This window comes from Colossoma macropomum, unplaced genomic scaffold (genome assembly GCF_904425465.1).
Source record: "Colossoma macropomum unplaced genomic scaffold, Colossoma_macropomum, whole genome shotgun sequence".
NCBI lineage: Eukaryota > Metazoa > Chordata > Actinopteri > Characiformes > Serrasalmidae > Colossoma > Colossoma macropomum.
Window position 1 is genome coordinate 68,944 of NW_023495266.1, and position 26,654 is coordinate 95,597.

Genomic DNA, 26,654 nt, shown 5'->3' on the forward strand with positions numbered 1-26,654 from the left:
TTACAATATTAAATCTGATCTGATCTATCTTTTACAAATAGGAAGTAGATTTTAGCATGTATATATATTCAGTTCTCACTGGTTCTCAGGTGGTAAATGTGGTCATTCTATTCTCACAAGTAAAAATATATTGTTCACATGTTCAAACTGATTTCCTTCTAGTGACAATTTGATTCTTACAGATTACAATTTTCTTCAATGTAAAAGTTTTTTTTTGTTTTACAGGTAAGAGTTGAAACTGAACTGTAATAAAATTTCCTCCCATTATAATAAACTGGGAAAGGCCTTGATTTTTTACTACTGAGAAATGAGTATGCTAACATGCTTGTACACCAAAATATAATCCCTACTAGAAAAAGCTGAAAATATTAGAATGAAATCTTTATAATCCTTTGAAAACATTTTACTAGTAGTACTAATATTTTAACTTTCTTAATTCGAGTTTCTGCAATGACAATGTGGGTTAAAACAGCATAAGAGCAGCAGTTTGAATGCGTGATGTGTGTGTTAAATCTCACCGTGTGATCTTAAAGCCGCGAGCATAAAAGAAACCCAGCCGAGCATCAGCACTTCTGAACTTCTTCAGCGTGGAGAGGTTTTTACAACCGCACGACAGTTCAGTTAACAGCAGCGTGGAGGTAAAGCTGCGTCCTGCTACACTATACAGACTAAACCAGGGGTGTCAAACTCGACCACTAAAAGGGCTGTATTTAAAAACCTCGTCAAGCCCGTGGGCCAGTTGTGTTTCTATTTCATTTTTACTTAACATTTTGCAATGACCTGAACGGGCGATTCTTTATTAAAAACATGCCAAAAATGCAACAGCAAAATAGGAATTAAATACTTATTAAAAAAATACTTCTAAATAAAAATTAAATGTTTTACGTATTCTTTTTTAACTGCCTATGCTTGAACTAGACACCAGGCATCTTTTCTTTTGTGTAACCGTTGCTGGAGGAAGGGGGGTCAGAACGCACACTATGTTGCAATGCATGCTGGGGACTGTAGTGCATCTCAGAGTGAAACTGGTCAATGAGAATAGAAAATTAAAATAATTTTGTGGGTCTTAATAGGACTGTGTCACGGGCCTGACTTGGCTCGCGGGCCTTGTGTTTGACACATGGGGACTAAACTAATAATTGGACTTCTTATGGTGGCGCACTAGTTTTGACACACTGTTCAGTGCGGTTGTATGTGCTTTGGGAATCGGCAGAGAGAGAGTTTAACAGACATGTTACCTGAACCGTTTTAATTTCCGGAGTATCTATTAAAATGGCTAATTTCTCCCAGAGCTGTGCTGTTCTGAGCTGTGCAGTGCGGTTTCCTGTCATGCTGAGGCGCTAAAGTGCGGCGGAGTGTTCAGAGTGTGCAGTGAAAGAGCGGCGAGCTCTGAGGCGCTGAGCTGAACTGTGATTGTGGTGTTTGTGGTTCGCTGGTAACCATGGAGACAGCTGCGCTGTAGAGCTCCGCCCACTAAGTTGAAATATGTAGAAAAGACGGCAGCTGAGCTGTAAGAGTCACATACACATTACAGCTGTCAGTTACAGCTTACAACGCAAAATAAAACAAAACAGAAGCACTAACCTGCCCTGGGAGCGTTTTAACACGTTTGTTGGCTTGATGTAGACCAAAGAAGTTATCAACAAAAGTTACGTATATATCTTTTTTTGCTACTACGTATAAAAATACAGAACAGTCTAAAAAGTTTAGTGACGGTGGGAAGAAAAAAATGAAAAAAATGTAATCTCTATGTATGATACGGTTTATTACAACATATTAGTAATAGTTATTTGGGGTTTTAAATATATATATATTTTTATGTATGTTTTATTGTATTTGTACAAGAACATAGTTAAAAGAATAATAGCTGATGTATAATATACCTTGTCAAAAAACATATTTTTATAATATCTTTTAAAAAGCGTGATATTAATCATAGCATCGCATATTTGTATTATGTGTAAAGCCCACTCCCAACAACCTACATCATGAAAAGTGGCGTTTAATGTGTTTGGAGCTGTTTTAATGTTTTGAAACTAAACTATTAATTTAATTGTTTGTTCAATAGTGAGATATTTATTTTCATTTTCTTGATATGTATTTGCATGTACTTTTAAGAATGTGCTGTAGTTCAAGACATGATGGAAACTTAATATTTTCCATTACACATTTTGTAAAAATTATTATTATTGCTGTTATTATTATTATTATTATTATTATTGTTGTTGTTATTTAATTGTGTGTATACATACATACAATAAAATAGCGTAATAATAATAATAATAATAATAATAATAATACAGGGAATTTGCATAAATTGCATAAATAAAAAGCATAAAACGTAATCCATTAAGCACTATGTACACTGATATTGGCAGAATTTGTGGTTGTTATCGGAGGTGAACAGTAGAGGGCGCCATATCCCCAGCGTTAGGTCTTAAAGGGGAAGTCCAGTTTTCGTCTCCCAGTGTTAAATATAAACGCTCGCTCGCGTTGAGGGACCAGATCAGGCCAGTGAGACTGAGAGCAGTGAACGGCTCCACAGGCCGCAGTCCAGTGATAATCACCACAGCAGTCATAACAAGTGTCAGGAAATGAAATGTCTATGAGCTGGACGCGGTCATATCCTGCATGGTTAGAGTTAATATTCCTGTGTGTGTGTTGGGGTCACTCCGCCTGTCATTTGTGTATCATTTTTGTATCATACAGCCTTTATCGTACCCTCACAACATTACCGTTCACTTTATATTTAGGTAAACCCCACAGTGACTGACGAATGAGACTGAATGAGTGAATTCTGATGAAGCAGAGATCAGACAGTAAATATGTCCTCATTTTAAATACTTTTATTATCTCCATAGAACATTTTAGAATCAGCATATAGCATTCACAGTATTATACACCTTTCCCCATCTGATTAGAATAAAACCACAGGCTTTTGCAGATTTCAGATTGGTTTCTCATACGCAAAAAGGAAATAGAAACGTCCTCTCCTGGATTCTAATATACATACAAAAGTACAAGAATAAGAAAAATACTTTCCATATTTTACACATATATAAAATGCTCTTTTAATAAAAAGGGCTCCCAGTTTACAAAAGTGTCCATTATCTCATATTTGTATATATACATACACATACATAAAAAAGATGTTCAGTACACATGGTAGTTCTGTAGTGGTGATTGCTGTAGTTGTTCCTATCTGTGTGCGGTTAATAGCTGTAGATGGAGATACTGATTGAGCAGAGAGGGTTATGAATATCTTTTTAATGTCGTTTTAAAATACTAACCAGTGCATTGCAACAGTTTCTTCCTAAGTATGAGAATATAACCCCTTAAATATCATAAGCAGACCCGAATGATAAAGCTCTTACTCCCTAAATTTCCTTTACAGCTGCTCCAGACCTCCTGAGCTCATTTAACTTCGACCGTGTTCATCTTTTATTGTACGCTGCAGCTGAACCAGTGAGTCACTGCTGTTCAGTTTGCACACATTGTGTCTGGGTATCAAAATGAACCCAATTCTGCAGCCGTACACTGCTGGAAGGCAAAGTTAAATTAACTTTAAATGTGACAAACTGGAACTAAACACGAAGTGTTGATGAAGTGGAAATAGATAAGGCTCCGCAAATGAAACTGCACCTTCAAGGAACATACCCATCCACAAACGTCTGAGTTACTGCCTGTTTTTGCTCGACACTCTGCAACATTTTCTAAACCATGTGAAACCTTCACGCACCAGTTTATAAGGTTCATGAAAAGTCAAAACATTTAAGCAAATGTTTGAAAATGTTTAGCCAATTTCCAGTTGTTTAACTGAGTTATCTTAATCATTCTTTACGTTTTACATGGCAGTTAGTAGGATGAGGAATAGCAGAAACAAAACATTTTACTACATGTTCAATTACATCTTTATCCACTATGCAGCCTTTTCATTAAGTTTCTCCTTCATTGTCAGATATCGTATTTATTCAGGGCCGTTTCTTGCTAATAGATGTACATGCAGCTGCTGCCACAAGGAGCCCTGTGGATCCTGTGGATATGCAAATGGTTTTTTAACTGTTTGTATCTATCACGCTAATCTTATTTCATTTTTTGTGTGTTTTTCATTTACTATCTATGAGTTATAAATACACAGCCTGTTAAGTAGTGTTGGCCCCCAAGTGAGATGTCACAGTAACAATTCACTGAAGGCATTCGTAAGGCTACATGACACCTACATAAGCCTTTCATGATAACTGACATAAACCTACATAAACATTAATAAAGGTTTATTCTGACCAAGCATCAGTCATCATAAAGGGTCCCTTTTGTCCATTTAGGGTCATTTCACCTCAGCACGTGTTCTGACAGCTGCCACTTATTGAAATAAGCCTTTCCAAATGTCTGTATACAGTGCTCAGCGTAGTCTTGGGACACCTCTATCATCATTTGTCTTTTTAGAATTATTGGATTTGTTAAAGCGTCATGGAAATTGTACTTAATTTACTTAATTACATAATTTCAGCTATATTATAACTCATTAATAAATACTTTGGGTCCAAACGCACAAAAGCAAACAAGAAAACTTTCACCTAACCCCCTATTTTACACGCAAAAAATGTTCAGTGTTCCTCCTGGAAAGCCACCATCAAACACATGTGACTCAATTTCAATAACATACTGAAAGACAAAAAACTTGAACGCTGAGTTAAATTGCCAAATATCTTAATCTGTCAAAAAATATAGTCTCGGTTAAAATTGGTTCTCAAAATGTGAGAAAGAGCACAGCTACACTGTAAATTCCAAAATCAAGCATGAAAATGTACTGAAGTTGTGAAAAAGACAGGAAGTGTTCAAAACCTGCCACAGTCTGGCCATCAACAAAAAGAAAACCCAACAGGCCTGGCTGGTTGTGCAAACTCACGCACTTCACACCTGGAACACTTCAAGTTGTCATTCAAAAGAGTAATGCAACTAACTATTAACCACATAAAATACTGAATTGTAACCCACATAAAGGAAAGAGACACTAATGTCTGTCCCACTAATGTTCGAATACTTTTACTTGCCCTACATGAGTTTTCAATGAATTACTTGGATCCACATGAGGTTATGATAGTAAACCTGGTTGTTATTGCTAGTTTTTAATGTTTCTAATGAATACAAATGAATAAATCATAACTTTAGCTTGGAAAGTTACAAACAAACAAGACATAAACTCTATTCAGAGAGTGTCCCAAGGCTATTTTTGAGCACTGTAGGTGTATGTCAGTTGTCACAGAGCCGTATGTAGATGTCATATAGGTTTCTGAACTTCTGCAGTGTTTTTTTTCCCAAATTTTCTGTCTAAAAATTCAGAGTAGTTTGAGGTGAAATGATTCATTGTAGAGACTCAGATTTCTTTTACAGTGGTGGTGATAGGAACCAGGAGTCATGATGTCTATAACACAAATATAGCCATTTTATTAATATACAAATTCACCAATGAACCTTCATGTATCAAGCTTTTAAATGTGATGATGGTAAAATAGTGGAAAATCTGAAAAACTTAGTTTTCTTTAGGGACTACATTGCATGTAGCTCTCCACAATTAATTTAAATGATTTGAAAATATATTTTAGTCCAAAATCTTCTTAAAACTATTGTAAAACAATGTCACAGGCAAGAGGCAACATATTCAGTACCATTTCATGTAAAAACCTTATTAAAACACTTTAGACGTCTGGTTCCATTCACCACCACTGTGAAAAATTCTGACTCGTCAAGTTTTTCTAGAATGGAGCATCTCACACCAAACCAGTCTGAATGACTTTGTTTAAATCAACAACAACTATTTAATCATGCAGACATTTTGAAAATTCGGTGGAGTTCCTCTTTAAGGCCCCCAAATGTTCAGAAACAGCCCTGAATTTATTTTTTATCCTATTTATTCTGTCATCTTTAAAATAAAGTCGTCTCTCACAATGCCCTGTTTAAACTCTGACTAAAGCATCTCTTACAAAAAAGACCTTGTCTTCAGACAGACAGACACACACACACACACAGGCTCACGGCTCTCCTCATCAGGAGCAGACTGTATGAACAAGGTCTCGGTTGTGCAGAATTTTGGCCTTTTCAAAACATGAGAGGAATTTCCTTTTTTCTCCCCTCTCCCTCGCACACAAACACAGAGCACATGGGACAGCGTGCAGACAGCTGAGGTCCACCAGAGGTCACGACCCCCTGAAGCAACACCTCTTCACCTTCCAGCCATGTCTCAGCACTAGCCAAACATCTATTATTGATACATTTCTGGTGAGAGTGAATAACAACCCCAGGCGGGCAAATATGGACGGCCAGCTTCAAAAGCTGTCCATCCCCTGGTTCCTAGTGTTCAGAAGCTTGAGGCGAGTGAAAGCAGAAAGGAGTGTGAAGAAGGGTAGAGACTGAGGCACGCTGATTAAAAATGCGTTTGAGGCGAAGGCTGATGCTTTGTCAAAGGCTTTACACCCTTCGCCCGAATGAAAAGAGACAGAGCGCTGAGTTACAGCGAACACAAACACAAACAGGCCCACAGTGTCAGTGAACGCTGTGCAAAAAGTGACATGTGAATGAATGGAATTCGATAGCAGGAGCTGATAGAGGACTCTACTGTTCTAACGTCATGCCAGTAAATAATGACTTCTTTTGTTTTGGCTGCAGCTCAGGAGACGGTAGGCAACATCTGGGAATATGTAAGTGCACTGTCATGATGACTACATGACACAGGCAGGTTCTACAAGGCTGAATTGAACCAGCTATGCTCCGCCCACAAAGGAGCCTTCTTAGCAACTGTTGCTAGGTTGGACAAGCTTTAAAGAACATTTGCTATATATATATATATACATATATATATATATATATATATATATATACACATACATATATACACTACATACATACATACACACACACACACACACACACACACACCCACATACACACACACACACGCTTAACATGACGTATGGGTCAAACATCTTTCTGAATCCAACGTTTAGTTTTAAAGGACACATGCTGATACTGATATGATTCCAGTATCATCATGCATGCCTGTTTGAAATGCTATGCTAACAAGATAGATTGTGTTGTTGTAGTTAACTGAATCGCTATCATTAGTTCAATTACACAACAAAAACGTTCTACCTTAACAGTGTTACCTTTCACAGTTAAAAATAAATCACACACACATTTTCTAAGCTGCTTATCCTTCTGGGTCGCAGGGGGTGCTGGAGCCTATCCCAGCGGTCATTGGGTAGAAGGCAGGAAACACCCTGGACAGGTCGAAAGTCCCTCGCAGGGCAGTAAAAATGAATGTAATCCGAAATTAATAATGTACCCTAAATGTATGTATTTTTATTTTGTCTTTAGCTTGAATGGAATTTCTGCCAGCATCCTGTAAAGCTTGTCTATCCTGGCAACAGTTGCTCTTTATGCTATGAGGTCAACTGCGACAAGCAAGACAACACAACACATTATTCCAATAAAGGCATGTTGCAGAGTACACTGAGAAAAATGCAGCATTTTTACTTGATTCAAACTTGTACATCTGTGCCATATAAATAAAATATATTACATCAACACAATTTTTTATTTCAATTTACTCACTTATGGCAAGAACTGAGCTGATGTAATATATATTATTCATGTAGCACCGATGTACAAATTTGAATCAAGTAAAGTCAGCATACTGTTTTTTTCAGTGTAAGACTTTATGGATGGTGAATAGTAAGAAACACTGTGGAGGAGATTTTAGAAGTACTGCAGCCAGGGCTAGAACCCACAGAAACTGATATGTGTGAACATGACATGGTGTCTCATTAACTCCTGAAGCCCTTTGTACGAAAGCACATATCACAGAACAGCTGCATAACAATCATCATTGATCAGGACAGTTCCAATAATCTTGCATTATTCTATTCTTGATCATCATCATCGTTATCATCTTCACTAAATGCTACTATGCCAGTTTTGACATGCAGGAAGTGTCACATAAACTGCAGAGGCTCTGCGTTCCAAGAAAAGACAGTGGCACTACAGAGAGTTCATCTAAGCTAGAGTGCAGATATTGATCTGAGCAGGCATCGCAATTCCATTTGTGTTGAACACACTCGGTGAGGATGTGTGTTTGTTATTGTGTTCTTTCATCTGTTCCGACACAGTGTCCAAGCTTCTTGCTGTATGAGATGACCTTGTTTTTGTCCAAGTACAAGATCAAATGAGGCTGGCAGAAAAAAAAAAGAAAAAAAAAAAGAAAAACATAAGGCGCGATGAATGGAGAGCCGTAAGGCACTTCCATGAGGAGACGAGCACATGTGTATTCCCTGGCTGCACTTCCACAAACCAACTCCACTGTGAAGCCCCCACTTTCAATCTTCAACAGTCCTCTGGGAGATCAACATCTTCTTGATGTTTTGTGACAGGTACAGCACTTTCAACAGTCTATTTTGCCTTCATTTTTTTATTCTACTTGTGCATAAAGACTTCATACGTGTGGGTCCCATATCACTGCTGTCATAAGAAAACTTTGTAACTTTTTTCTTTTTTATTTATTTTATTATTATTTTTTTACACCATTTGAAAACTCCAGCTGCCCTTTATATTGTGGAAACCTTTCATGATGAATGACTCAATAGAAACTTTCACGTTTGAGTTATGTTGACGGATGTTGAGAACTTTTCTATTTTCTCCTGAAGGTACCGTTTTGGAGATACAAGGCTTTCTTACGACATTGCTGATACGCTCTATGTGAGCGAAGGGCCGTTTCACAACGTGATGAAGTTGCCATCCTCCCTCATACTCTCCTGGCTGCTGCTCGTCTTTGTGGGACTGCCGTTGTGCGTGGGTGTGGTCAACGAGCTCAGGGAGGCCTTACTGTCTGACAGAGAGCTGCTGCTGGGCAGCGAGACACTCTGGGGGAGGGGCCTGTGCCCGAACGCCCCCGATGACAGAGTGTTGCCATGGATGTTCCCATTGGCCAGTGAACGGTGGGGCGTGTAGGAGGGCAGGTTGTCGCTCTCAATGATGAGGTCAGTGTCATCGTCGTCGCTGTCTCCTTCCGCCACGCTGTTGCTGTTACTGCACTGGCTGACAGTTTGGGAGGCGGGGCTGTGAGCGGAGTCCTGGGAGAGGGCAGAGCCTCCAGAACCGGCTGAGCCATTGCCAGCGGAGGCTTTGCTCCCACGGTGCACTACGTTGTTGCGCTGGTTAGCCGGCTTGACCGTCACGATCAGGTTGTGGCTGTTGGCCACCATCATGTCCGTCACCTGGTCCAATGACTTGCCAGCAACATCAATACCATTCACCTCCAGGATCTCGTCGTTGACCCCCAGCAGACCTGTGCTCTCAGCCAGGCCGCCCCTCACCAGGCGCGAGATGAAGACGCCCGGGACCTTCTCCACGCCCTGCGGCGTCACCCGCACACTGACACCATCGCGAATGTAAAAGCCCAGGGGCTTGTGGGTGCCGTGCTTGTGCAGGCGCACACGGCGGTGCGTCTCGGGCAGGATGTCCACGTCAATGATGGAGGAGATCTGTCGGAAATCCTGAGGGCAGACCGATCAGTAGGGCCGGCTTGTTCTTCTGCTGTGAAGGACGCAGGCCTGCAAGACCCTTCTTTCTCCTCTGCAGAGAGTTAGTGGGAAAGACCACAGGTTCATCCTCATCTGAGAGAGAAAGAGAGAAAGAGATATAGGTCATATAGATAAAAAAAACAGCATAATATCATACCAGTGGTCAAACTAGTGCTTAGTTTGAGTAATATTAATAGACAAAAAAATGTATAGCAATGTACACTAGTGGTCAAAAGTTTGGTTGTCATATTAATTGCTGTTCTTTTATTACACTTTTATAATTTTTGTAATATACAATGTAGAATGAAATACTATAAACTAGACCCCAGAAGGTATTTCAAGATGTTTAATCAATTTGTTTTCTGTGAACACCAAAACATTTTTAAACAATAAAGAGCTTACTTTAACTATAACTTCATAAATAAAAAAAAACATAAAATATAAAATGTGCCATAACTTTTGACAATGTCTTTTTTTGCAGTACATTAAATTCCACAAATAAACAGTAACGACGAGGCCATGTTCACTTATGTTCACTAGTGCATGAACATAGTGGGGTGGCCAAACTTTTGCATACGACTGTACATCTTGATATTAAATTTTAGCTGTTCACACTCAGCATGAGGTCAACTGATACGCTGGACAGCAGATATTCAGATATTTCTGAGCAACAGTATCGGCATCTGCAATATTGTACACAAAAGATATAATCTCATATACAAAAGACTTTAAATTACAGAGACAAGTCATGTGAAACACAGCGCTCCTTGTGTCAACTCCTACCACTGCCACTAGGTCTGATATTAGTCACTGCCAGCCTTGCATTCATCTTTCATCTGAGAAACTAATAAGAAACAATTTTTTTTTAATTTACATGTTGACTTTAAATTGCAGTGAGATTTTATGAGAGGATGCCTAAAAAAAGTAAAATTGTTTACTTGTCGACCGCTATATGTTACTTTTCACCCAAACCTTGAGAATCCTGCACAACCATGCACACGCTACGATTCCCTCAGAGTGTATTCACCTGAAACCGTCTCATATCCACTGACCTGCATCAGCCCAGAACACTTCCCTCTCTGTTCATCATGGCAAAGCAGAATCTATTAATTTCATTTTTCTATGAAAACGGCTGACAGAGATGCCAACCGGCGACAGTGTTAATGTGCCATGATAAGGTCACGAGGAAGCACCAGCACAAAGGAACAGAACGGACTCAATCACGATAATGGTGGGGCGGACGCAAGGATGGATGGATGAAAATAAAAAGCGATTGCAATAAATCTGTCTCAGTCACTTGTAAAAAGGACAGAGGTCAGCAGACAGAATCAGATTACACGCGAGGCAGATTAATCAAAGCCTCTGTCACGGCGATTTAGAGTCTGAACACCCGGAAAAGCACTGCTGTTACACAGGTAACAGAACAGAGGCCTCAGGAGCTTCTTTTAGTGTGAGGTGGTGGGCACTGAGGAGGAGACGGCAGGCCCTCAGAGAGAGGGAGAACAGGCATGCTGTGATGAGGAAGAGAAACAGGAAGTCATCAACACCTTCACCTAGATGACTAACTAACAATTTGTGTGTGTGTGTGAGTGTGTGTGTGAGTGTGTGTGTGTGTGTGTGTGCGCGCACGCATGTGTCTGTGTGTGGGTTGTTGCTGCCATGATTATTGATAAAAATGGATTACTGTTATAGACGTCACTGGCACCAAACACTAATGCTAGGATGCCAAGTAAGTTTAAGCAATTGATAAAATGGTACACAATTAACAGTTAAAATATAGTAGAAATTACATATCTATATTTTTCATGTTTAAAATTACATACGGTATTGTGCATAAAAGTCTCAGACACCGAAGCACATTGTTTGAAGCTATTTATCTTGTATAAATATGAGTTTTTGCTTGTAAAACAATGTATATCATTAGAATAGATGTAAATAGACATAAATACAGTAAAATGTAACAAGAATTTCTTATTTTGCAAAAAGCAGTTGAGCTAGTTTGAAGAACAAAGTTCCAGATTTCTCCTGGACGCCTCCAGCCATCACATGGATTTATTCAATTCCATCAGCAGCACACTTGATTTAATTTAATGAACCACTGATTAGCCAATCCACATATTGAATGATCGCTATAATTTATACTGTGCTGCCATGAGGAAAAGTTTGGAAAAGGTTATATAAAACATTGACACACATAAATCACAACTTACTGTATTAATATTATTTGTACTTATTCTAACATTCGTGTTTTTCTGAGCAAATAAACACTTATTGTCCAGAAAATGGCTTTTTTTTAATCTGATTTTCTCAGGTGACTAAGACTTTTGACTTTATATTTTCAAAGTTCAATACTCAGTTTGTCTAGGACCGTGTCCACTCACACAGAGACAGCAACAAAGCCGTAGTCATGACAACAATAACAAACAAAATGTGGTCATATTTCAAACAACATTTTCTTAATGTGCTTAATGAGCACCCTGATGTGACACTCACTTGGCTCAAAGTAAAACTAGGACTGGATTTTTCAGATCACGGATTGATGCGCAGGATGCTTTTGTATATAAAAAAAGAAAAAGATCAATTTGTCCTAATGTAGTTTTACCTAATACTAACGTCATTTTTTCCACTGTAACGTGTATTATCTAAGGAGGCGCAGATGCAGAAATTATGTCAATATCCAACATTTTTTATGTCAATATCTGCTGATGCCAATATATAAATATTTATAAAATGCAGAAATTAGGACTACATATATCTGGATTAGCATGACAAGGATATATAATATTTGTAGAAGCTTAAAAATGCAATAAAATTAATTAATGTAGATTTTTTGCCGAGTAGCCCAGCGTCACCTGAATGCTCCACTCTTCTATAGTCAAAAAAAAAAGAAAATCATAAAATATCAGTTTGAAACATTGCTTTTCTACTATCAAACTCACTGATTACATTCCAGGTAGTTACAGACTATGAAAATAAAACTGGTGGAACAACTTTAGTTATTTGACCCTTTATCTGAAATGAACGCGCATGCACAGTTTTGTAATCACTAAGCTAATGGTGAAGGCATCGGAGAGCAGTGAACATGGGCAGCTGCTTTGGAAGAAAAACGTAAATGTCATGGCATGAAAGTATTTCAGGCCAGAGGCCGAACATGCTACAGATCCAGTTTGCTGTACATGATACGCAACAGTCCTTTGTACGTGAGGAAAAAATGAGCAATTTATTTGTCCACTTTCATAGCCATCACTCAGTTTGATACAGTGAGCACCAGCATCTTTCTAGCCCCAATACTCTGTTCACACCTGGTCATTTCATGTGACGTGTATCTGAATTGTAACCTGACAGGATTTTAACTGCATGCATTTACACTTGGCAGTCAAATGTGTCTCCAGATAATCAGACTGAAATCTAACAGCTAAATCAAATCAGCTCATATACAACAGCAAATCACCTGTGTTTTGCCTCGTTTTTTTCTGTTCTATTCAAAAGACGCCTGCTGCCTTGAAAAACACAATTCTGCCTGCTGTTAATCACTTCTTTACACCGGCATAACACCAATGTCTACAAGAAGATGGCTGTTCAGAACATTATCCTCCTGTATTAGTCATCATAGTCTTGGACTATGTGAGTTTAAACATAATATACCGTGGCAAGACAATAACTATGAGGCGAAATAAAGATTAACAAAACTGGAAATTTATTTTAACAAGCTTGGGCAGCTGAAGTCTACTGAATTAAATAAGGAGACACTCACATCAAGAGCTGAACTGAAGGAGCAACAATGCCTCTTCTTTTATATAAATGTGCGTGTGTTTGTTTTTACAAAGCCCGTTTTTTAACTGCGCTGTTTCGAGCATATGACCATTCTCAAAGCACCTTCACCCACCAGCTTACGTCCAAGACTTTGCGCCTTCTCAGCACGATTTCCAACCATCTGCGTCATCATATTCCACATACTGCCCAATGAGTGGCCCTTTCTAAACAGCTGATGAGGGGGAATCAGATTAATTAGGCTGTTTGACCACATGCCCAGGCAGACCCACGGAGGGGCCAGCCCTAGATTATTACACTGAGCTCTTCACGTCTAATTCATTATCACAGTGCTCCGGGAGGCTGCCGGATAGCAGGGGGTGGAGGTGGTGGGTGAAGGGTAGCCTTACTCAGCCGCACCCTGACCCCTGAACCCAGCACTAATGAGAAATGACACATTCTCATCAGCAGACGCCCAGTCTGACGCAATGATTCTAGCAAGGACAATAGAGGCGAGTGTGTAGCTGTGTTTGTGTGCACATGTGTGTTTACTTTGACATGTTTGCAACTATGTTTGTATGTGGCGTTTGAATGATGTAGACCAGTCTTAATCCTGCTCCTAGTGACCCACAGCACAACACTGTAGACCATTCATATTACAGCTTTCCGTAATCCAAATCTCAGCATGACTACAAGACTACAATTCTGTCTAGGGATGGACATTTTAACCATTTTAAATATACATATTTAAAAAAGCACAAAAAAGAGTGCAAGTTTAATATTTGATTATTGTTAGTCTCTATGCGTATGCTTAAGAGATCTGTACCTGGTTGTTTGACTTGATTTAGCAGTGTTGGGGGTAATGTGGTATAAAGTAACGCATTACACTAATGAAGTAATGAAGTACACTCTTAAAAATGGTTCTTCAAAGGTTCTTTAGTAAAGGCAATAGTTCTATATAGAAGTTCAAATGGTTCTTTGCCTGGTCAAATCATTCTTCCTTACAATGGAAAGCCAGTTGAATCTGGTTCTTCAAAGAACCCTTTTAAATAGTTCTATAGAGCATCTAAAAAGGGTTATACTATTTTCATGAGCCAAGGAACTCATTTTCTGTACTAAACAGAACCCTTTTTGTAGTCTAACACATTCTGTAATTCTTGTCCTCACATTACAGTGACTGACTTAATAAGAATTACATTACCTATATTACTCATATGTCTCTAACATAGCAATACTGTATTTAGAACATAGACTATTCATGCCTGTATGTTATCTGTGTGTGTAACAGCTGACTGTGTGACTCTGACTGTGAATATGAGCAGCACAGTGCAAACACCTCATTAGTGAGATGACTAAAGTAATTCCAATACAGTTTGAGAGTAATAACTAATAATTTGGAATGGACTACTTTTTTGACAAACTACCCCAACACTGTAATTTAGTGATTTATCTTTGTGTTGTTTGTATGTTATTTAACGTGCTGCCAGTTGACCTACTGAAAAATAAGCTGCACAAGTTACACTGTATACATTTTTCAACTGTTTGTTTTAAATAGTTCCACATTGTCACAGTTAAAAAAAAATGTAACTTTGTTTTTGTCCATTTTAATTATCTCTTTCATTTGAACACGATTGCTGTCCTTTACATTGTGTAAAAATTTAATAATGAATGGACCAAGAGAAATGCTCCAGAATCACCTAGGATAAAATCTCTTTACATTAAGCATTGAAATTTCAGAATGTTTTTCCTTCTCCTGTAAAGTTAGTTTTTCAGCTCCGCTTATATGTCGCCATTTTGTTTAACATGAAACACATTATCAGCTGTGCGTGTCCTGACAGTCTCAGGGGTTCTGTGACCATACTCTTTTCAAATACAAATACTATGATAAACTTGGAACTGTATCTGTATTTTCAAATAACCAGTTTCCAATTTCTTTACAGCTATAACTGATTTTTTTAGTCTTTTTTTTAAATCCAAAGATCATAGTGACTATTTAGCACAAAGCGTCCTGCTTAATTATGCTATGACATCATGTTTATTATTAGCTGTGAGATAATTATGTAATAACGTCCATCTATGACGGACCCAAAAACATAAATGAAAGCCAACCTGAGCCCAACAAATACTTTAAAAAATGATAACCAAACCCCTCCTAACCTTGATGGAAACAGTCAGGTCTTGACTGATTTGCACAGATGTTTCAAGCTCTAATTCAATATCACTATACAGTTTGAAATCACTTGACATATTAATCATTTTTGTTCTTTTATATACAAAATGTAGATTTAAACATTTTAACTAGACAACAAAACACTTTTTCAGACATGGTATTCAATATGTAAAATGTTTATTATTTTAAATGACAAATAATTTACTGCAATTGTGTATTTTTTCTTTTAATTTCTTGTCAGGTAACTGAGATTTAATTACCATTTCTGTCATACAAGGCATTCTGGATATATTATTATAACAACTTTATTCTTGGTGTTATGCATCTATGGAATCATCTTACTGAATCATCTACAGGTCTGGTCACTATTCTAGACACATCTAAAATTCAAATTTTCTACAGTTTTCTACTAAGTATTTGTAACTTATGACATCGAGCACTAGAATCACATTAGAATGATGTGCAGCAGAACTAGTTTAACTGTGATTCCAAACTTTTGAACAGTACTGTGTGTCTGCCAGCACAGCTCTGTGTGTTAGTATGACTTAGTTAGTTAGTCTTAATGTCTCTTCTATCGTATGCTCTGCACATAGCAGGAGTCTGGGTCTGCCTGCCTGTCTCCCTCCATTAGACTGAAAGGCCGGACCCCCGCAGAGAGCAGAGCAGTGCGTGTTATTAAAGCTGCTCAGGGGCTGGAGGGAGGCGGCCCGGCCTGCTGGATAGCCAGCGCGGGTGAGGGGGGAGGCGGGAGCCAGCCGGCCAGACAGGCAGGTCAGAGACGGGGCTGGCCTGAGGGAGAGAGGGGAGGCTGGGGGTCCACCCATTCTGCATGGGCTGAGAGAGGAAGAGAGGGAGAGAGAAAGAGAGAGAGAGAGAGAGAGAGAAAGAAAGAAAGAGAGAGAGAGAGAGAGAGAGAGAGAGAGAGAGAGAGAAACAGACAGAATGCTGTTTTGACCACAGAGTAGTGGTTTATGCTTTGTGAAGAAAGAAAAAACTCTGTACAGTCGTTCAAAAGTGTGGAATCTCTTGCCATATCACTGTTAGTTATTTTATAACTGCTTATACAGGGTACATGTAAATATCCTAAACCAGACACTGAAAGATTTGATTCTGTTCTATTGTGAGCTGAAGCCAGTATCCAATATTTTCTGTGTTCATATCTGCTGATTCCCATACATGAACATTTATAAAATGTCGAAGTTGGAACTAAATCTGCCTGGATTAGCATCACAGAGAAATATGACATTTATTGCTATAGGGTTACAAATGCAGTAAAATGAATAAAATGAAGATATTTTAGCACAATAACTCAGTGTCACCTAAACCTTGTGCTCTTCTGTAGTACAAATCAAATATTGCTTTGATATATCAGTCAAATATAAACTTCTGTCTGATGCCAATACGTTTTTTTAAAGCAAATCTGTGAACGGCAATATGATTATGATACCATTGTGCATCCCCACATCTAGCTTTAATTATGTGAACCCTGTGAAGTTGCACAGGGCATATTAGAATCGGTTCACACATTTATCTGTAACATTCCTGTTTTTGCGGTATTCTATGTATGTTTTTAAGATGTGAAAGTCTGTTTAACTGCATCTTAGAGATTCAAATTGTTTTCCTTTTTCCATTTTTTTACATTATTTGAAAGCATCAACTGTTCTTTACATTGGGAGAACTTTTTATGGTCGTCCAAAATTGCTGGGAATAAAAGCTCCTGACATTAACATTGACTTTACCTCTCCTACTTAATTACTTTTTTTCATAGATGCAAGGTTTTGCTATAACAGCAATGAAATGTTTTCACCCTCCATCTAGTGTCTAAACATATTGTTGATATGAGTCGATTTGCATACATGTTTTGGGTAGATACTATTGTGATTTTGGTTGTGTCCTGTTTTTGATTAATAACTTTGATAACTTGGGAAACTCCATATATTAGAGAAGAACAGAAATTTTGACTACCATAAAACATTTTTGCCCTTTTACAAAAAAGAGATAAACAGCTGAACATTTTGACCAAAAACCTAATACTACATAAAAGTGAGGAAAATGAGAAATAGTGATTAAAAATGCTATTTTGTCCCACTTCCCTGTGATGGTCAGCACAGATGCATTCAAACTGTTTGAGCAGCAAAAGATCAACAGTGAACACGTTGGCAGCAGTGAACATTGTGAAAAGAGAACTATTTAATCTACAAGGAACATTAGATAAGTTATCTAAAGGGGGACACAACACCTAAGAACTTACCCACTATTGGTTTGATACCATTCACAAACACAACATCCTGCTCGATACACAGAATACAGCAAAACAACAGATGCAGAAAAAAAAGTCCCTGTGAGCACCAATACAGATAAAAAACAGGTATTTATTGTCTTGGATGACCATCTATTCTTTGTTGACAAACTGTAGCCTATGTAATGTTAGAGTTTTAGGAAGCTTAATTATGTACGTTGTTTCTATTTATTATGAGCTTTTTTCGTTTTTTTTTCAATGTGTCCTGAATTTTGAGTTTTGATTTTGATTTTTGTTTTGGCCAAGGATTCTTATGGATTTTCAGGCAAAGATTTTCATCATTACCCTAACATAAATTAAAAGGGTGATCTTGCTCATGATGGCATGTGTGTTCACATCATATGTTGTAAACAATCTAAACATCACATTAATTAGTGTAGCGATCTGATGTATAGCTGAGAGATCAGAGGGTAATGCATCGAGCACTTACAGCTGATGAAGAGACTACCCTTTTACACACACACACACACACACACACACACACAGCATTCAGTGCGAGACAGATCCTCTCCGTATCTCCTCTTTTTCTCTCTCTCAGCACCATCAATCACCTCAGCTGGACGTCATATAGTCACAGTATATGACTAATCACTGAACCCACTCATATTCACTGTGTTTCCCCGGCAACCTCACACTAACGCAATTGGGGAGGATACGAGAAGACAGCAAGTCAAAAGATGTTACAGGATATGCTCAGAAACCCCTTCCCAAACAGACACACACACACACACACACACAAACACACCTTCTGAGTCCGAGAGTCATAACAACATTACTGAAGCTCTTATCAAATTACTCCAGTCTGGAGCGGCAGAAGACTTCAATTACCGTTAGAACCCTCTCAGACGAGCTTCATGCAGCTGCTCTCGTGAGGGAAACACTGAGCAAGATCAAGTGGAACACATGAACAAAGGACGCCTGTGGAATCCCTGAAAATTCTTAAAAGGTACAAAGCACTGTACACAACAACCGGCTCCATTAACTATCAAAACAGTGCACTTAACCATGACAGGTTCAGAGCTCTAGGTTATTATGAGTTATTATGAGTTATTACAACTGTTGTGTTTTACTATTTGGATGTAATGGCATAATTACTAGGGTGTGACCATGAAGAAAGATTTTTTTCTTTCATTCAAAAAGCACTGCATTGTGCTATAGCTACATGACTGGACAAAAAACTTCAACAGAATGTATTTATTACGATCAATAATTTTAACTTTAACACAGCTCCCAATTTTCATCATGGACGTTCAGTGAGACGAATAGTGGCTTTGGTTGTAGATTCTCACTCTTGTTTTTGTTCATACAGCTCTCACACTCTCAAGGCTCTGTTATTGGTTTCGTTAGATTGCTGGTTGTTGCTGCATCATAGTTCTCTCTCATACACTGTCCAGTGTAGTCTGCAGAACTCGTCCTCCACTGTTAATATTACTGATATTGCTGCCATCAGGTATGTTTTGCTTGTAAATGATACTTCAGACGTGATGTACTTTGGTGATAAACAAATTCACAGCACAGCAGTAGCTGGAAATAACTTTTATCAAGAAAGCCATCAGTGGAAGCTGCCATTAAAAAGCTGTATTTGAATGAGAGGGCTATGATAAATTATATCCTCTTCTACTTACATGTGTAAATGTGGTATTGACAATCTGCACTTTTGAGAGAATTTCTCCAGATTTTTCAGTGAACTACAAGTGAGAAATAATTAATATCATATTACACAATGCTTTTATTACTGCTGGTGATAACTACTTGACTTCTATCGGTTAAACGAGAAGACTGAGCCGAGGACACAACATGGTTTGTATTGTTAAAGCAAAAAAGGGCAGTCATGGAAAATCCTGAGCAAGCTATGGAGGAATCATGGAAACACAGAGGATACCAGAAATGTAGAAAAATAAAGCAACAATAACAATGTCAGCAATTGGTCGTCTGAGGCCCAAGGGCACAGACTGTGCAGAGATTTTGAACATTGTCCTCAGGATTAGAGTTGCACAGGGCCTACATGCACTTCCTCTACTTTCTACTTTCTCTGGAACATGGCATTCTGGGAATAACACCAAGTGGAAGGGCTGTTCCAGTAAAATGTGCATGGCGACAAGAATGACAGTCAAGTCAAAACATTACAGCTCACTTCTGTCTTTTTACAGCTTGCATTAATACTTAATACTGTGTAATACTCTCTCTGTCTCTCTCTCTCTCTCTCTCTCTCTCTCTCTCTCTCTCTTTCTCTCTCTCCGTCTCTCTCTCCGTCTCTCTCTCCGTCTCTCTCTCTCTTCCTGTCAGGCATTTTCTCAGTGCCAGGGTAAAACTCTCTAGAGACAGCAGACAGAAATATACACAAATTCCAATTTCTGTGTGTGGACTTGTGTCTCTGGCACATAACACATGCATAAGCACTTAATAAGTAGGAGTTATAAATCCAAACTTGAATATGTATGAACATTTTACCAGTAATCACATGATTTTATCAAGTAAATGATATTATAGTGACATAAAGAGTGTTTAATAAGATTGACAATTGTTCCTTTTGACACATTTTACACTGTTATGAAGCATCCTTCTCAGGTAATGGAACTGTAAGGCAGAGGCCTAGTAAAAAACTCATATGTGAGCTCTAGAGAAGATTCTTATGCCCTTAAACTTAAGCAATAATTTTCACACATATTTCCCATATTTATAAATGTACTTACACATATACACACAAAAATCCTGCACTTGAGAGAGAAGTATCACAGATAAAATATCACTTGAGTAACACTTACTTGCAACTTTATAACTTAAAAAAGTAAATAACCTGGCTGATGTTTTTGAGTTCATTAAACTTCAAATAATTAACAAATGGAAAGGCACAGATTATTCTTCTGTTAACTTAAATTTTTAAGTTAACCAGGGTACTTACTCTTTTAAGTTACAAAATGTGCATTATATTTATAGTGTATGTCATTACAATGTAATATACTTAATAAAAAGTAAAAGTATCAGTAATCTTTATAAATACATTATTCATTAAGAACCTGCAAAGTAGGAAGTCTTCAAAAAGGGTTACCCAACATGCCTACTCCTCTAAGTGAACGGGCCAAAAACCCTTGTGATTCCTCATCTTCACTTGAGAGTATTGTGGAATTTGCTTAACAAACATGAAAAATCCAGCCTGTAGCAACAGAAACGTTCCGTTACCGATATCAAATTTAAAATTCACTATCCAGTGACTGGGTCAGATCTATCATTGTAGATGTGGTGACTTATTGACTTAAGGGCTCCACCTCCAAGCGGTGTGTTATGCTAGTATAAGGTAGCTTATTGACAGAGGGTTAACACCTCATAACTTTCTGTTATGGAAAGAGCGTAAGGCTTATTGACTCTGAGGCTATATATCACATTGGAAGGTTATTGCAGAGTCATATATCGTTTGGGCTGGGGGCAATGGATTAACCGGGAGGAAGGGCTGGGCTGCTATTTTCCAGCTACGGCACAATATGAGCTCCAACACTGGGAAAATCAGGATGATTAAATTAGTCATCATGAAGAGAAAACAATTTGGACCATAATTTACTGTGTACTTCTGTGTGTCTGACGGTAATTGTTTGAGTCTGAATGCTGTCTGGTCTGAGTTTCTTTGAAGTGCCTGTTCCGCAGTCTGTAATGTGTGCTATGCACCTCCAGCAACGATCAAATGATGTGCTCCATACTATCTTGGTCATATGCTAATAGCTTACTGATTTATGCCCTTCAGATGGCTCTGCTGCTTCATGTTACTGTTACATTATTTTGCCACTGCAATCATGATACTCTGCACTAGGGGTGGGAATCTCTAGGCACCTCACGATTGGATTCAATTACGATTCAGAGGGCTGCGATGCAATTATAAAACGATTATCAATGCATCTATTTTTCTATATAGCATTTATATTTTCTCACTGTGTGAGCTCAAGTTTCGAGTTCAGGTTTCAAGTTTATTTGGCACAACATGTCAGGACATTTATGCATTGAAATGCTTGTGGTGAGGCTCAGGGAATCACTCTACAGAAAGTAACTAAGTAAAAATAAAAATACAAGAAAAACCAACTGAAATATATTAAATATACACAAAATATACACAAAATATATACAGAATGTAGAGACAATATACATTTTAAAGTGACTAAGTGACTCGGTGTTGTTATTTAAAGTGCCTTGGTGCTTTTAAAGCAAAGTATTTGTAATGATCCATAATGAATTTACTTCCAATATCTTTTTTAATAAATCAAATGGAAGTGATGTGGCAAGTGAACTAGAAGGCTCTCATTCAGTGCTATTGTTTGGAGCATGAGAAGCTGCTGCTACTCATCTGCGATAAAATGCGCAGTTATGGTGAAATAAGATCCTGTGGCAGTGGATGTCCACGCAGCACGTTACAGCTATTCTACCCGTTTTCTTTAGTGATTTAATAACTTCGGTTTTGGTCTCGTTGTAGAGACGGGGGGGGATCGCTGTGTCAGTAAAATATCTACGGGACGTGTGCAACATAGCGCAAAAGCCCTGTTTTGCAACGACTGAGAACCGGCGTGCAGACTGCAGGTCACATAGCAACGATGCGTTATTCGCATTTATAAGCAGCGCAGTTGTTTCCTGGTACGTTAAATCTGCAACAAGAGACTGTCAAACAGTAAAAAGTGGCGAAGATGAAGTCAGCTTCTCTTTCAAATTCTCACGTTCCACCTTCAATGGTGCCGCATTTACATTCGGCGCCTCAGTTAGAATTTAAGGTGGAACGGGTAAATTCAAACAAGAAGCCGGAGAATGAGAAGCGACTTCAGCCTCGTAAAACAGTCGAATGTTGAGAGACATTTAACTAATCTACTTCTGAGGAAAAGTTTTCTGGTGGAGATGGGAGGAAAGCGGCTATAGTTAAAGCTTAAAGCAGAGTGAAGTAAATCTGCACTCTCGTTTATATTGTTTAGCCTATACTAGGACATCAGCACATATTGAGACATACAGGACATTAAATGTTGTGGCTCCCAAGATGGTTTGATTTTTGTTGAAAGGACAAAATGCTATCATTTGGGTTGTGACTCCTGATCTAACCTGGCTTTTAATGCAGAGGGAGCCGGTCTGATTTCTCGCTCTTCCACTTGTGTTTTTGTTATGTGCCGCCACAGACTGTCCGGGTGCTGCACTTCCGCACTTACAAGTTCCGCCTTTTGCGTTCCGTCAACATTACGTTATAAATTAAATATTGAGAAAATCGATTTTTGACATTGGTGAATCGATTCAGAATCGTTCACATTCGCATCGTGATGCATCTAAGAATCGATTTTTTCCTGCACCCCTACTCTGCACTGATTTTAAACCATTTCCGTGAGAAGTCTAAATATATTAGAATATGCACTGCATGACAAGCTGTTTGAGTGCTGTACGAAAAGGATACACAATACACAACAGGAATGTGACATACAATCCACCCCAATTCGATTCATAATACTGTTTTCTCAATTTGGTATTAACAGGATATTTTGAATAAATAATCCACACAAGAATTCACCCAATCCTCGCAGTATTTGCCAGAGCTTGCAATTTTGTCCAATTACCGCATTACTTCTGCACTAAACATGTAAATCTTTGATGCATTTTCAAAATGAAGTGTGCAGCTTCGATGCTCCATGCCAGGAAGCCGCAGTCTCAGCCAGATACCTGATATCAGTCTGATATCTAAGCTAAGCTGTCCACAACTACCACGATATTGTCAGTTCCATTTTGTACCCCTGTACATCCATGTGAACGCTGCTCTTTGTCTTTTATAAGCAGTTGCCTGCTCTATGTGATGTGACTGACCATAAGTTAATAATAAGTTATTCAGGGGTTTTATCTGAATCACTTAGTAGCTTTTGAGCAAGATATGTGTGGGCTGAGGCTTTCATATTTGTTTCCCACCTACCTTTACACATTAAAACACTAGTCTGTTCTTGGTTATTTTGTGTCGGTCAAACATCCCTTTTACTGTCAAAGTAGACAATTCTTGGCCATAGTAAAGCAGAAGTCTTGCTTGGCAGTGTAAAGCCGTGGAAAACAGGTTACATTTACCAAGAAACATTTCAGCTAAAGACTGGGCAAAGCCATGCACTTAAGCTCCTATTTGTTTTTACAGAAACTAACTAGTCTACATTTAAAACAACCCCCAACCCCTGAACCCCTGGAAACGTCACTGCAGCAAACAGTTCTGATAGGACATACTGCTTAACACTTAGATTCCCTTGACTTCCATTTCCCATTACATCATTACTTATTTGAACACATCATCGCATCATCGTTTTCCACATTTTATCTTTTATCGATAAACCAACTTTTTCCACCTCCACCAAGCGTAAATACTTTTTGTTTGCACAATTTAGGCATTTTTTCAAATTACAGGCTCTTCCCATCCAGGTTTTTATCCACATTTTCAAAATTTGCAAAAAAGAGGTGGATAGAAAACCCACAAATGTCAAAATGCACTGATGCACCCCAAATAGAAAACTGTTCCACTGCTCCCCCTCTCAGCTGTTAACAGTTAATCATTAAAAGTTGAAAAGCTGACAATGATGTTAATTAAGGATAGAAGTCAACATACATGCAGGTAGTAGTGGGCGATATACCGGTTCATCCAGTATACTGGATAATTCTTTTTAAAGTATTAGTTTTGTGATTATGGTTATACCAGTATGTAAATAAATGCAGATGACGCATCGTACCAACAGTGCAGGGCACATTGATTCCCTCGCTTCTCGTGTAGCAAGTTACAGCCTGAGATAAGCTAGTTCAGAGCAGACATCAGATTGTAATGAGTTAACAGGGGAAAAGAGAGTGGAAGGAAAGCCAGTCTCTTAGGGTTAGCTGTTAGCCATTGGCCTAACAGGGAGACTAGCCAGCTTTCCTCATGCACCGCCTAGGCCCTCCTCACTTAGCCAGCTGCTTCAGAAAAATATGCCATTGTTAATCTACAAAAAAGGTTTACTAAAGCATCATACTTGAAATATACATAGAATATACATAAATATACATAGATATGTATATGTATATACATACACATATATACATAGAAAATACATTAAAATATACATATACTGTACTGTGATACATACCAAAACCATCAGTAATCTTAATTATACAGTGATAAATTTTTGGCTGTACCGTTGTTTATTGCAGAACTGATATCCTGCATTGTTTTCCTTCTCAGAAGACAACGCCAGGCTGCCCCATTTCACTCTGCAGAACAAAAGTCTGCATAAGGATTGCGCATCTATCCTGCTGACTCCTACAGCACAAAGCAACAGCAAGTGTGCATGTCCCATTAATAATTACAGGGCAAGTAGTGGAGACAGACTGGATTGCTTCCACTGTCCTGCTGCTTTTGCTGGCTACAGAAGAGATGGACACTTGATGCCGCTGGTGGGAAGCTGCTGACTGTACTACTTCAGACATTGACACTGCTTCTGTCGCTGGATCCCATTACTGCAGTAATCTAGTAACCCACAAAACTGCTCATGTGTCCATTTCTCACTTCATGTCAGTCAGGTACCGGTCAAAAATTTGAGTACACTTGATTAAGTGTATGTTTTTCATCATTCACGTTATCAAAAGGCTTTTGATGAAGGGCTTGAAATCTTTTCTTTCATTTCATTTTTCTTTCATTTTATATGAAAGTTATAAGGTTGCTTATAATTTTTGTGTGGATTTAATTGACCAAAACTAGTCATCATTTATTTTTACGTGACCATTTTCCACTCTCTCTTTAATGCTTAGAATTAAACAGGCTGTTTTTGTCACAGTGTCTTTAAGACTAAAATTTGTAAATGACCTCTGTTCTGATTGGCTGTCCTGTACTGCGCCTCATTTAAAAAGTAGTCCGAGCTGAAACACTCCTTATGATTTCAGAATGAGTGAGCAGAGAATTGGCTGTTTCTGCAGCTTAGTTTCCATATATGGACTGTAGGAACTGAGGAGTGAACATTTTGAAACTGTGTTTACATACTACATCAACGGCTGAACAACTCTCCATGATATGAGACCTTTAATATTTGTTTTGGTCACTGTATAACTGCAAATATTCTTCATTTTCTTCATAAATCTTTTATGAGTAGGGTCTAAAGTTTTGCCTGGTACTTTATGTCAGATCTATTGATCTAGAACCATTAGGAACCCTTCTTTTTAAGAGTGTAAAATCAACAAGTCTCCAAGAAGATAATGGATGATTTCTGATATCATATTTTTATATGTACTTGGCTGTTGAGAGCTAAAAGTGAACTCTCTCAGTCTAAATAACTGTCATTTTCTTTCTGCAAATGTCACCTGGTTTTCTGTAATACAATACAGCAAGTATGTTCATCCTCCTCCTCCTCCTCCCTCTCTTCCTTTATGTAAAAGTTGCTCTGCTGTGGACTACTGTCCTTGTCTGGGAGTGGCAGCCGGCAGCGTGCCAAGCCTAAACGCACGTCAATCTCATACGCACACACCCTGCACGTGCCTGGTCCCGAGCGTATGACCTCACCCCGTGCTACTACCATCTGGACGCCGACGCGCAGCCATATGGTCCCCATGGTAACAGCAACCCCCCTTTGCCCCAGTGGTCTACAATGTCTCATGTTTATAAGAAAATAGATATTCACTCACTTTGGCACATTATGTAATACAGAACTCACCCAACACAGAAATTAACAACATGCAAAACAACAGTTTCGCAGGGATTCAACATGAGAATACATGTCCAGAGACAACTTGTTAAACTTTTGGTGCTGAAATGTAGCAAAATCCACACTCAATGTCCCATATAATCAATGACAAACGCAAAACAAGCTAGCCAACAAAAGACTACTGTTAGCTAAAGGAACTATTTTTCCTTCGCACA

The 26,654-nt window shown here is 38.5% G+C and overlaps 1 protein-coding gene across 1 annotated transcript in view; it reads right to left on the reverse strand.

Annotated features, from left to right (window-relative positions):
• Positions 1-7,634: 7,634 nt before the first annotated feature.
• pard6a (par-6 family cell polarity regulator alpha) overlaps positions 7,635-26,654 on the reverse strand; it is a 40,490-nt gene continuing 21,470 nt past the window's right edge. Inside the window, 2 exon segments of the mRNA XM_036561591.1 lie at positions 7,635-9,551; positions 9,553-9,665. Of these exon segments, the coding sequence (XP_036417484.1) occupies positions 8,766-9,551; positions 9,553-9,665 (899 nt within the window). The 3' untranslated portion in view covers positions 7,635-8,765.